Source organism: Talpa occidentalis, unplaced genomic scaffold (assembly GCF_014898055.3).
Source record: "Talpa occidentalis isolate TD23 unplaced genomic scaffold, MPIMG_talOcc4v2.1 talOcc4.5, whole genome shotgun sequence".
NCBI classification, from domain to species: domain Eukaryota; kingdom Metazoa; phylum Chordata; class Mammalia; order Eulipotyphla; family Talpidae; genus Talpa; species Talpa occidentalis.
Genome location: NW_023604861.1, coordinates 1,926,830 through 1,940,403, shown reverse-complemented (window position 1 = coordinate 1,940,403; position 13,574 = coordinate 1,926,830). Strand labels below are relative to the sequence as shown.

The 13,574-nt window shown below is 48.3% G+C and overlaps 1 protein-coding gene across 1 annotated transcript; it reads right to left on the bottom strand.

Moving 5' to 3' along the window:
* Window positions 1-11,150: 11,150 nt before the first annotated feature.
* LOC119259654 (acyl-coenzyme A thioesterase 13-like) lies at window positions 11,151-11,570 on the bottom strand. The gene has a single exon (XM_037528619.1). The coding sequence runs from the start codon at window positions 11,568-11,570 to the stop codon at window positions 11,151-11,153; it is 420 nt and encodes a 139-aa protein (XP_037384516.1).
* Between the last annotated feature and the right edge of the window lie 2,004 nt (window positions 11,571-13,574).

The following is a 13,574-nucleotide window of genomic DNA, read 5'->3' as shown; positions in this document are numbered from 1 at the left end:
GTCGTGTGGAAGGGCAGCCCCAAGTCGAAAGTGCTTGTGTTCGACTCTCCCTGACTCTCCTGCCATGAGCTCCAGACACACCAGCCTCCTCGGCTGGCTTTAAAGTGAACCGCGATGCTCATGGAAGCAGAAGGCAGAGGCGAAGAGGGCGCCCAGCGGGTGGGCTTCTGCACGGGGGACGCGGCTTCCTGTGGGGCCGCTGCAGGCTTAGGGACCCCGCAGAAGCTCAGCAGCTGGGCAAGGCCATGGAGGCGCTGCGGGGGTGCAGGGGGGTCGCCACCTGCCCGGTGCCCGGCATCCCGGCCCGTGCCCAGAACCAGCTCTGGAGTGAAGGGCTTCACTTGCTCTGTGGTCTTGCTTGAGGTTCTGCCGACTGAGTCCACATTGTTGCTAAACAAGTGGATGAAAGGAGAGATTCCAAAGGCTCTGCCAGCTCCATCGTTGCGATACAGTGGCCGGTGTCCACCGAGGAGCCGCCACTGACAAAGCAAAGGAAAGTCTGTTCTCAGACGCTCACGACATACAGTCTCCGTTGAAGGAAATGGAATTGTCCTGGCATTTGATCCGATAGTGACTTAAATCTGCACAATCTCATATAAATTCCTTGCTCTCCACAGTCCAGTGCACCCAGAAAGCCAAAAGAAATTGTAAAATAAAGGAACCCAAAACTAGAAAAAAAAGTCTATCTTAAATAGGTCTTGTTTATTCCACTAGATTATTTTGTTGAAATTAAATGATAAGTGATGGCTTTAATTAATATTAAAGGCTTTGGATTTTAGGGCCTCCCCAGTGGCAGAGCGGGTTAAGTGCAGCGCTGTGAAGGTGTCTGCAGCCTCTGCAGTGCGGGTTCGATTCCCAGCCGGCCGGCCAGGGAGAAACCCACATGGCGCGGCAGACCTCACCTGTCTCGCCGCTGCTCCCCTCAGCGGTGCTTTCAGTACGTCGGCATGTTCTGCTCCCTGCTCTGTCTCTGGTGAGTCCTCTCACCCTCCTGCCTGCCTCTGGCCTACACCCCAGCTCTTGTATAAATAAATAAATCTTAAAAAAAAAAATAAAAATAAAGGCTTTGGATTTCATAATAAGAAAGCTCTTGCATGAGGGCCATTTCTATTTCAACACCTCCCCTGTTGACACAGTTGTACTAACATAGGAAAATGCCTATTTACATGGGTCTGTTTTATAAAATATGGATAATCTTAGGACTTGACTGCTTGGCTGATCAGTCTCCTCACTTTAGTGCAGCTTTGCCATCAGAAGCCCTTAATGCCACCTTGACCTAGGAGTCGCCTAGGAGATGGCACTCACGTCTCCTGGAACACACAGCTGCGTTTCCGGAGGGTCTGCAGGGCCCATCGCCACTGGGGCCGCGCGCTCGGCTGTCAGTGACCCGGGAGACCCAGGTCTGCTCAACGGGAGGACAGAACCTGCCACTCAGGGGGCATAGGATGCACCCAGCTCTGCGGGCACATGTGACATGGCGCCATGTCCCCGCTTTCCTTGAAGTTTACAAAGCCCTCCTTCCCACAGTGCCGCACAAGTGTTTATAGGAGGATTTACCTGGCGTGAAGGTAAACATGCAGGTAATGACTGTAGCAGAAGTGAAGGCCCAGGCTCCATGCCAGGCAGCGATGCCAGTGACCAGAATACACTTCCAGCTGTCATTAAATTATAGAAAAAGCCAAAACACAGAAAATCTGAAATTCTCTAAGAACATGTCCTAGGTTTGTGGGGGATTTTAGATGACAGTTTGAGAAATATGGATGCTGAGCAGAACAGGTAATGAAAGTATTAAGATTCATTTATAATTCATATTATATAAATGATGCATATAATTGCATGCTATATGTCATATTATAGCATATATTATAATGTATTATTATTGAGATACTTAAAACTAGGAAACCAATAGAAGGAGCCAAATGCTTTATCAAGGTTCTAAAGAACGCCCTTATCTACTGCTATGCTCTGATTTTTCTTACAGAAAATACAACCTGCAGAAGACTAATTGAAGGGTTCAGTCTGTGATTTCCAAAACTGATGTGAGTGAGAAATAGCTCCACATGCAGATCCATCACAGACTCCTCAGACCCGTGTTTCACTCCGCTTGTTTATCCCCTGGGTGCTGGGCAGCAGGCAGGAGAATCGCCCCCTCTCCCTGTGTGTCTCCTGAGGAGCCACGGCCATGACAGTGAGCACAAAGGGAAAAGACCAAGAAGTCGGGAAAGGCCAGGGCGCAGAAAATGCACGGACAGGTGACTTTCACCCGACAGAGATCTGCTGCTCCTTTAAAATGATCTGAAGATGGAATTCCTTTTACCGGCGTGCCTTTCTGGTCTTCTGGAAGACAGCAATGTTTGCCAGCATGGTGCTTGATCAATTAAAAGGGAATGCCAGGTGTGCCAGGCTTTCCGCGGCCAACAGGCGGAGACGCAGGTGACCAGGGCAGGCCGGGCTCCGGGTCCCTCTCCTTACAGCAGCCTCTGCTCTCTCTGCCCTGTGAGTCATGACCCGCCAGCCTTCTCGACGTGACCCCCTCTTTCCAAGGCCTACACCGTTCCATGGCTCCAGTGTTCTGCCCCAGAGCCACGGGGCACCCGGCCCCTTTTCTTGTATTTTCTTACTTCTTTCCGGGGACTCTTGTCGAGAACTGCGAGAATCCCTGCCACTTCACTGGATCCAAACACACTGTCTCAGTTGATATGGCAGGCGGAGCATGTTTAGAACTCTAAAAGACTGAGATCAGTTGAAATATACTTTTTAAAGATTTATTTATGCACACAAGAGCTGGGGTACAGGCCAGAGGTGGGGGGTGAGAGGACTCCCCAGAGACAGTGGGGAGCAGAACAGGCAGATCCACTGAAATCCACTGCTGGGGGGAGCAGTGGGGAGACAGGAGAGGTCTGCTGCGCCCTGTGGGTCACTTCCTGGCCAGGGATGGAACTCGTGCTGCAGAGGCTGCAGATTGCTTCATAGTGCTGAGACCTAACCCTTTGTGCCACCAGGGAGGCCCTCAAAATATTTTTTAATGGAGTCTCTTACATTTTTGACTCAGGTTCATATTAAGGAACGGTTAGATGTTAAAGAGGTTTCTGTGCCCAGTGAATGGAGGACCCCACCCTTGCACCCACTTTTGGGCATTTTTCCAGGAGTGCTGGATTATCTCCTGGGTTTTGCTGGCGCCAGGCAAGGCTGCTTTTCACTATCAATGAATTAGCATTCAGGACACTCGGGTTCTCTCGGCACTGAAGGAAACGGAGAACAGGTGAGTTTTCAGCAGGAGAGACGCAGCCTTCGTGGGGCATGAGTGAGTGCTGAAGCTTCACGCCACAGCCCGAAGTGATAGGCGTCTGCTTAGCAAGCACACGTGCTGGTCAGGGCCCGGTTTTCATGAATATAAAATGTTTGATTACATAAAGTAGGTGGAAACCGAGGTATAAATCAAGTATGTGTGATGGGTGGAGCGCTGAGCTCCTCTCCTCCCGCTTCCCCTCCCTTCTCTCTTTGTCGGAAGCTGTGCTCTCTGGACTAGTCCCGTGACTTTAGAAACGTCACTCTCACGTGTGTGTTCAGCCCCCGGCTTTACAAATTCAGCCCACTCGTCGCCCTGCAGCAGGCCTTGACTCTGTAAACCACCAGTTTCTGGGCAGAGGAGAGCACCCCCACCGTGAAGAGTGGGACAAGGTCTGTCCAGGGCCGCAGAACCAGCAACAGAGTGGTCGTTGCTTCCAGAATCCCTTCTGAGCAACAAAGGCTCCTCTGCGCGCCTCCAGGAGGGGAAAGGCGGGCAGGTAGCTGAGCGAAGGCCTCCCTCTCGGCGAGCGCACCTGAAGTGGATGGGAACTCCAGCAAGCCCTTTAGAATGCGGGGTCAGGTCAGAAGCAGCCACTGCACGTCCAGCCCCACTGTGGGCTTCCGCAGGCTCTGTCCACCTTGCACTTGACCTTGTTCCCTGAGAGTCTTCTGAACTTGCCGATCCAGCCTCCAGTTGCAATGTCTTCCTGAAGCCTCAGTGGACCAAGTGCCTTTGCATGTCACCTGAGGGCCACCCATGAAGAGAAAATTCACAATGTTAAGTTACAATAAGTGACAATATTCAAAGGATCTGGTGTACCTGGCTCTGCCATTGGGTAATGCGCTTTTCAGATCACTCCAGAGTTTTGCACTATGAGGTAATATTGTCTCAAGGGGTGATCTTTGGGTCCCTATATACCTGAAAACATTTTAAAAATCCCAAAGGTTGTGCCATTTTATCTTTTGCTTCTGATGTCCCAAAACTTCCTGCATAATTCCAGTGCAGAAGAGACACTGAGAATACACATTGGTCGACCCGCCTTGAAGCCTGAGCTATGCTATAATAGGATTGTACTAAATCAATAATTAAAGTTTTAGTCAAATCCTGTGATGAAGAGCAAGGCTTAATTCAACCTAGAAAGGGCACGGAGCCCTTGATAATGACAAGATTAAAGACTTATTCATATTTCAGAAAAGTGTGATCATTAGCATTTGTCTCTCATGCCGCCTATATTTAATGCTGTGTCATCACTTTAGGGTTTCATGTGTTGGCAGTATAAAATTCCATTTTGCACTTATTTAGTGTTTATTTGTTGCCTGCTTATTGTTTATATATAACAGCAAATCTGGAGCATTGGGAACACATGGTCCCTTCTGTAAGAGTATAGTCCCACGGAGAGGGAGCAAGGGTAAACGACAGAGCACCTATAAATCAATAGTGCATGTGTACTTGAGGGGAGAAACCTAAGGTAAGAAATGCCATGTGAAAGACACAGGGGGGGAGTCTTTTAAAAAGAAATATTGAGGGGCCACAAGGGACTATGGCAGTGGACTATGTGTGCCTTGGGGACTGTGGGTGCCTGAAGGGGGACACCTCATACTTCTAACCCATAGACAATGATGCAAACCAAGACCAGCACAGTAAGAAGATATAGAGCTAATAATCAAGGATAAATTGGTAAGTAAACTCTTAAGAATGGTGAGCATTAGATATGGATTTCCATTAAAGCACATGCCCTATACAATGACAGTATTTTTTAAATTTTTTTTATATTTACTAACCATTTTTTAAATTTATTTATCTGCTTGTATAAATAAATAACTGGGTACAGTCAGAAGCGCAGGAGAGTGAGAATTCACCAGAGCCAGAGCAGGGTACAGAACAGGCAGACTGACAAAATACACTGCTGAGGGGAGCAGTAGGCGAGACAGGAGAGGTCTGTCCTGCCATGTGGGACCCTCGCCGGCGGCCAGGGATTGAACTGGCACTGCAGAGGCTGCCCGCAGCTTTGCAGCCCAGCGCTCAACCACTGCGCCACCAGGGGAGGCCCGATGACAGTATTTCTTTTGTGATTTCTCAAGACAGAAAACTACCTGCTCTCCTGCAGGCAAAAAATATATAATTCATAGAACTGAAATCTATTTGCAGAGAATCTATGATGAGAAGGCTCTTTTGGAAAGTCTTCTCTAGCCGGGTGGTGATAATTCAAGATTTTTACTCATTTTGCTCTACAAGGACACACATTTCTTGAAAGCCCTCTGCTGGCAGACCCCACACCAAAGGCACACTCGAGTTAGTCTCATAAGTGTGTCAAGAAAGGTACTTATTGGGCCTCCCCTGGTGGCAAAGGCGGTTGAGCGCCGCACTGTGAAGCTTTCCACAGCCTCTGCAGCGCCGGTTCTATCCCGGCCGGCCGGCGAGGGTCCCACGTGGCGTGGCAGACCTCTCCTGACTCCCCGCTGCTCCCCTCAGCAGTGTACTTTGGTCAGTCTGCCTGTTCTGTTCCCCTCTCTGTCTCTGGTGAGTCCTCTCACCGCCCCCCCCCACACACACCTCTGGCTTGTACCCCAGCTCTTTATGCATAAATAAATAAATCTTTTTTTAAAAATGAAAAAAAAAGAAAGGTACTCATTGCTGAAAAGAAAAATGTAATATTGGAGCATTTAGTTTTATTCAAATCCCCATCTGATATCCCATTTACAAAGACCTTATTGAACTGCAACGCCCAAAATTGGACATGGTGGATGAAGAGTTGTTCACAGCTTTGTCCCCAAAAATGATCTTTCTTTTTACTCCACAATTTCAATAGAATCTTTATATAATATCAAGCATTCCTGGACAGTAGCCTGGATAAGGCCACTGTACAATTAGTATTTGTAACTTCTAGCTCCAGAAAGCAAACATTCTCAGCTACCTACAATCTTTCATCAGCGGGCCCAGTTTTTGACACTTGCACATATGACTGTGGATTGGCTTAAAATAGTCCCAGAAAGGAGAGAAAGGGGTAGAGCCCAGCACACTGCTGCTCGCTGTTAATGGAGTAAAGGACATCATTGTCTTCCAAGACTCCCCATGTGTGGCCTGAGCTGCGTGCTCAGTGTCTGCAGCCTCAGCTCGCTGCTTCCTGTGGTTTCAGCAATAGCTCCAGCGGCAGGTTCCCGTGTGGTTAAAGAGAATCAGCCTCATTTGTCACATTAGCCAGGACAGCACACAATATCCTGCGGAAGAAAAACGGAACAAATATAATGTGAAAAGACACTAAACTGCTTGATACTGTAACACACATAGAGCCAGTTCACGCGTGTTTAGTGAGTTAAGTAATAAAATTAAAATATGGGAGTAACTGCTTAACTCTACATATTTTAGATGCATTGTTGGTCACTTAATTTCAGCCGTACATTTCGATAAAGCAAATACCCTAAAAATAACAACCCTAGAACCCTCTTTTGGCATTTTGTACCCGTGTGCCCCTCCCTGCCTCTTTCAGTCTATTCCTGAAGGATTATGCACATTCAAAGGGAACTTTCTCTTGGATTCCTCCTGGTTTATGAAGTTTTACTGTTCAAGTCAAGAGGTTGTGGTAGATTCACCTTATTACGGGAATGCGGTTTGGAATCAGAGGCCTGGACAAGAGGCCCCACTTCCGTGTGAAGATACATTCCCGACCCGGAGCCTCTTTTTCTTCATCTGTCCACGACTGGGTGATAGTACTTTACAGTGTTGCTGAAAAGATTAGACACGCTACATTGAAAACTCCTCAGGACCAGAGTGGACAGTGTCACCACTGAACATTTTTAAAACCATCTGTTGAAATAAAAGGTGGTTACGTTGTTAGTTTTATACCGTGAAATGGCGCTGAGCACCTCAGTCTAATTCCTCTTTAAAAAAGATTTCAGGCCCTCCCTGGTGGCCTAGCAGTTGAGCGCTGGGCTGCAAAGCTGCCCGCAGCCTCTGCAGTGCCGGTTCGATCCCCGGCCACCAGCGAAGGTCCCACATGGTGCGGCAGACCTCTCCTGCCACCCACTGCTCCCCTCAGCAGTGTATTTCGTCAGTCTGCCTGTTCTGTTCCCCGCTCTGGCTCTGGTGAATCCTCTCACCCTCCTGCGCGTCTGACTGTGCCCAGTGCTTGTATAAATAAACAAATAAACAAACAAACAAACAAATAAATAAATCTTAAAAAAAATTTCATTGTCCTTAACGCAACATGAACAGCAACCGGTCTCCACCGTCGCGGTGAGGGCCCTTCCAGGGGTGACTGCAAGCTATGCACCCCGGCATCCATCCTGCCCAGCCGTGCTGAATTATACACCCCTCAACGGGGGAGGCACAGGCCAGGGCAGGGTGCTTACTTTTAACACATAGCTCAGACCAAAGAATGGTCTGAAGAGTTTTTATAAACCTGTAGGGAAAAAAAAAAAAAACAATATCCCAAATTTGGGGAGAGAAAAAACAAAAATACAACTGGAAAATTCACAGAAGAAAGGCAGGTGGACTACACACACAGGGGTCATGAAAATCAGGTGTGATCACAAGCACATAACTAAACAGATGTGGATTTTAAAATGTTGGATGCTATTTTGTAACCTCAATAGTCCCAAAGGTCAGAGCTTGGCTTGCCCGGTTGGGCAGCTGAGAACAGCGTCTACACTGCCTGGTTGGAGTCTCCTGTGCGCCAGCTCTCCCTCTGGAGGGCTAATCTGTTAACTTACTCGTATGTGACAGGAAACAGATTAAAAGCATGAGCAGTGAATAAACTAAATGTCCATTAAGAGAGTATCAGTTAAAAAAGTCTATGACACATCCATAAATTCATGTATCCTTTGGCTATTATAAAAAATAGATTTTTACCTGCTATTATGGAAGTGGGTTTCCAGATATTGTTAATTGTAAAATATGGTTCATACTCTGGAAATATGTTTGTCATTTAGAGTAGTGTGCTAAACTGTGCATGTTTACTCAGAAGTGTGAGTGGGTGCCCTAAATGCTTCTGGAGGGAACTGCAGTAAATTCTTATCTCTGAGACGATGAGGGAGTTTCTGGTATAGACAGGAGGTGTTATCTTGCATACTCTTGATTAAAAAGTCACCATGTAAATATCTTACATTTTTATTTAAATGAATAGTAAGTTTAAAAATAAAAAGACTTATCCACAAACATTTATACATAAACATAAAAAGATTTATACACAAACAAATGCTTGTTATGACAAAAAAAAAAATGTTCCACAACTAAATAAAACAAAACAGATGCCCCACGAGACATGAAGTGAAATAGCGCAACACAGAGGAAAACGCGTTTCCGTGAAGGCCGACAAGACTTGGAACAACCCGCCCCATAAAGAGCCTTCTTGACCCGCAGTTCCCATTATACGCAAACCCAGGTGGACTCCAGACTCAACGAAACACAGCGCTAAGTTACTAGCTAAAACTATAGATCGGCTCAAACAAAAAACTATTAGGCAAAGAGCTGACAAACTTCAAAGAAATGTAAAAAGAAATCCCAAAGGAAATGGGCCTAGTGGGTGGAACCCATGACTCTACGTCTGGGATTTTCCGGGAGCACACACCCGCCAGGCAGCCAGGCCTTTACAGCGAGGCCCGTGGGGTGCCCTGCCTCAGGTCCCCTGGACCCCGGGGTCCGGGGCTTGGGCCAGGCCTGAGCCAGCCTCACTGCAGGGCTCAGATGGTCCTTCCCCCGCCGACAGCAAGGCCCAGGGGTGAGAGGTTCAGGAAAACCCAGCAGCCAGTGGAGAACAATGAATTTATAAGTTGAACAGTGAATTTATAAGCTGACTTATAAACTTACCAATGAGCTGTGAGGAGGTGTTTGGCAAGGTCTTCTGAGAGAGAAGGCGCCTGGTCTCCCCGCAGAGGACCCTGGGCAGGAGCTCTCTCCTCTCCGCGCTCCGCTGGCAGAGCTGAGGGGGGCTCTGGCTCTGTCTTGGCCTCCCCAGGGAGTGGCTGGAGGTGGCGGTGGAGGTGGGACGGACTCTGCGGGGAAGCAGGGAAGAAGGAGCTGGCGCAGACCGAGGAAGAGTCAGGCTCCGGAGGCCCCTGATGGAGCTGTTACCCCAGCACCGCCCCGCGCCAGGCTCCAGCGACAGCCCCACGGAGTGAATGTTGCTGCTTAAATGAGTTGACTTGGGTTTTCCACACTTTGCCCCACACAACACACCAAACAATGCAAATTTAAAGAAGGATGTGCTCAAGACGATTTTTTTTTTGGGATTTCAAAGAGGGTTTTAGCATCATCCACAGACAGTCTAAAAATATGAAAATCTCCAGTAATATAACTGGAAGTAATTCCTCACTTTATAAATAATTCATGATGGGCTCGGTGGAATATGATCTATCCTAGTGCACTTAAAATGGAAGCTGACTTATAAACAATTTATGTTCTTAAAACATGAAAGTAATAGCCTTCCTCTCTCAGGATTTCAGTGTGTAAAGCTGTATTATGTGTATTATCTCATCTGGTCTGGGAAACCAAAAGACGCCGGTGTTGGCCAGGGCTCCAGGAGGGTCCCAGCTTTTAGAGCGGACGTCCATCTCCAAACACCCGACACTGCCGCTGCATCACTTCGCCTTCTTCCACAGCTGCAGGTGTCGTGAATGCAGAGCCACTGTCCCCACCTTCCCCTCGTCACCTCAGATGTCTCCAGATGAACCCACAATGTTTTCTGTGTGATGGTCGCCAGCTCGGTAGCCCCGTTGCTACGTGGGAAGCTCTTGGGCGTGTTGACAGACAGATTCGCTTGCATTTGAACGGCCCACATTTACTAAGTATACAGCGCTTGGGAAAGTTCCTCTGATTTGTCATGTGGAAGTGGGAATAATAAACACCCACATCCAGGGTTTTGAGCAGCGAGCAAGAGAAATTCTTTTATGTCCTTTCGTTTCCCTGCGACCTGGTCTGCCCTTTTTAATTCTTCTTTCATAACATAATGCAAATTTTCATCCTTTAATTTATAAGATTGATAATTTCCATACTTGATGGCTTTCAAAGAGTCCTCTTTCCTGGAGTGAGGCCTGAACTCAGGACTCTGAAGATTTCCCAGGACTGACTCTCACTGACCCTCCCACCCCCTCACCAGCACGCCCTTTAAGACACAGACCCCTTCCGAGAGGAACCAAATGCTCCCCCAACCAAGCTTCTTCCAGATTCGGGGTTCCAGGCGCTGAGCTCTCTTTGTTGAAGGGTACCTAATGCAGAAAACCTGTAAATCTCTTTCTCTACGTCTTTGTAACACAGCCAATCTTTTCTGAAGCCTCTTGCAAGTTTTTGAAGCTGCAGATGTCTCTCTGGAGGTCCTGGGAGTCATCACTTTGAAGTGTAAACACTGGAGCGAGCTCGCATCTCCCTGGTCACTGGAGGTTGCACCTCACATTGGGGCGTAACTTATCTCCACCACAGGCATAAGAAAGCTCACCTTTGAGCAGAGCCAATTAGCAATCACAGGCTTCCCAGTGCTCCCTCTCAGGCCAGGCTCTCCTCCCTTCGCGCCGGTGGAGTCAGCTCAGGATAGCTCTGACCTCCCTCCTCTCGCAGGGGCCTGGCAGGCAGGCCCCCTTCCGTCACCTCCGCCGTCCCAGTCATGTCCACAACCTGCAGCCTCCGAGTGCGGCTCTGTCCATGCCGCCTCGCCCACACCCGCTCCACTCAGAGCACCCCTCCCTCTTCTTCGTGGCGACTGAGGCGTCCTTTGTAGACAATTTTCACTAATGAACAAACGTTGTTGTGCGTCTTGGTTAAAATTTTTTCTCTGGCTGTGCTAATTTATTTTGAAAACTACATTTGTTCACATCAATTTACACCTGATACTCATTGTTGGGTTTCTTTTGGTCATGCTGCTGTTCTCTCAGCTTCCAAGGTGTTGTGTGTGTCTGCCTTGTGCTACTAATTTTCCTGTGGTCTTGTTGGTCAGATCCACAGAGGCAAATGCAAGGGTTCTTCCTTGCTTCAGAACACGTGCTGTGACCACTACGACCTCTCCTATTTTAGCAGGTGCCACGTACATTAGGTTCATATCCACACTGATTCCAGGTGCTCCCCTTTCTGTGCATAGCAGAGCCAGTGTTGACATGTTATCCACCGAGGTGGCTGTCAGGCCTCCATGGAGCGTGCCTAATTTATTGGTATGCTCCTCTTCTACTTTCAATTCACAAATCACTTTCCCAGGATCAGCAGAGACAAGAGTCACTTTTTCCAAAATTCTACCAAACCCGTGGACGTCCTTCATGGCCTTCAACACCTGCAGCAAATTCTGCGTCAGGGACATGGTGGATCACTCTCCCACGTCTGGACCCTTCACAAGGGTGAACGTAGCAGCAGCCCTGCAGCTTGCAGAAGAGCAAGGACACAGGGCAGGGAGTACCTGTCTTGGTTAATATTTTGACAACGCAGGGTTCTCCCCTCGGGGGTGGCCATCACAAGGCTTCCCCCCACCGAAGCACCCGTGTTTCTCAAAGTACGGAAACTTCACAGACGTGCGTGTCAGCCTTTCTCATGCTGACCTCTGCGTGGCCCCAGCACCAGCACAGCCGGTGCTGCCTGCGTGGGCGCTGTCAGGGAGAGCACGTGGGCAAGGCGTTGCTCCACATACCTCCATAGGGCCAGGAGCCTTTGAAGACAAACCCTTATGGTTACAAGTTTTGTTCTTGCGGGTGCACCAATACTGGATGCCCAGCGGACCCTCAGCAGATGTTTGGTAGACAACAGGCAGTAAAGAGCAGCCTCCCATCTCACCAAACAGACGTTCAGCCTCTTGTATTAAACCCAATCAAGCAGCTCAGCATGAAGAAGGAAGTTGGTGGTCAGAAGGGAAATCCCATCAATAAACCAGCAAAAAAAAAGAAGGCAATATTGCTGCTCGGCGAAGTGGACGAGCAAACTGAAATGCTGCGGTCCTTCCTTCCAGGAGGAAGCGGCCCGTGCACGGCGGTGCTGGGAAAACAAAAGTAGCGACTCCTCAGCCTTTGGGTGCATCCCTTCCAGGTAAAATGGAAGTTCCTCTGCTGGTTTCATGCAGGTCAAGACGGCCGGGCTTTTCCTAAGTATATGTAAACATCAATAAGGCAGATGTTGAAACATAATAATTGTTAAATAATATGCTGAGGAAAAAGAAGAAAGAACACAAGCATCTTGGCTGCTTCTGGTTTTCTAGGAACGTTCTGAGAGCACGCAATGTGACCATGGGGTTGGCACACGGATGCCAAGGAAGTCGGCACCAAGGGGCCGGGGCAGCCCGGCCAGGGTCCAGCCCTGGTGCTGAGGCTGCTGAGCCTGCCCGTGGCCAAGGAAATTCAGGCACCGTCATCCCACTGACACTGCGCATGTCGAATGCCACTTGGCGATGCTCCCACATATCGACAGGAGCTTTGTCAAAACTTATCACTGCTTTTGCCTGCACACGACCCCGGATCTGGGGAGGAGATTGGGTGGGCTCGTCCCGGTTTAGCTTGCCAGGGACACTGAGCCTGGGGACAGAAGAGGCTCAAAGAGAAATAAAAGCAGAGGATACAAAGATTAAGATGAAATTGCCAGCACTTCACGTCCTGCGCCCTAAAATCCCTCAGAACCGTGGAAAGCAAATGTAGGGGACACGACTTTCCCTTACAGACCCTCGGCAGCAAAGATGCTTTCAGACCTGGCAAAACAACGTCTCCCTCCAATGGCATGTAAGTACACAGGATTCTAAGAGCAGAGGAAGTCAGATTTTTCCAAGAAAGGAGCCGTTCTATTTGTGCAGGCTTCATCCCAGCTTGAGAATGACGAAATCTTCAAAGGAAATAATTGAGCTCCCGCTGGGTGCTCGGGCATCGCAGTCACTCGGCACCTGAGTATGAAATGACCGAAAGGCCGTTCCTCTTGCGTGTTAGTGCGCGGTGAGCCAGCAAGGGGCTTGGTAATTGAAAAGTATTTTCAGAGAAAAATCAGAGTTTTAATAAGAAAACCCAGAAAAGCTCAGTAAGAAAATAGTTAAATTACCTTCAATTTTGCTACTTTTATTTTGTGCAAAGGTTGACAGGAAAGCAGCTTAGATGGGAAATAAATGAATCTTATTCTACTTTAGACTTTACAAAGATATTAGCCGTGACCTTAGAAAGCACATTGGTTCTATTTTGGAATAAAAGGAGCTAAGGGCTTAGAAGCTACAAGCAGTACTGGAAAGGTAAACCCAGCTACAGCCAAGCACTTGCAAATGTCTACACGAGGCATGAACTGGGGCATTTCACAAAGAAGATACACAAACAGCCCATCCTGTAGCAGGAGGGCTCAACTT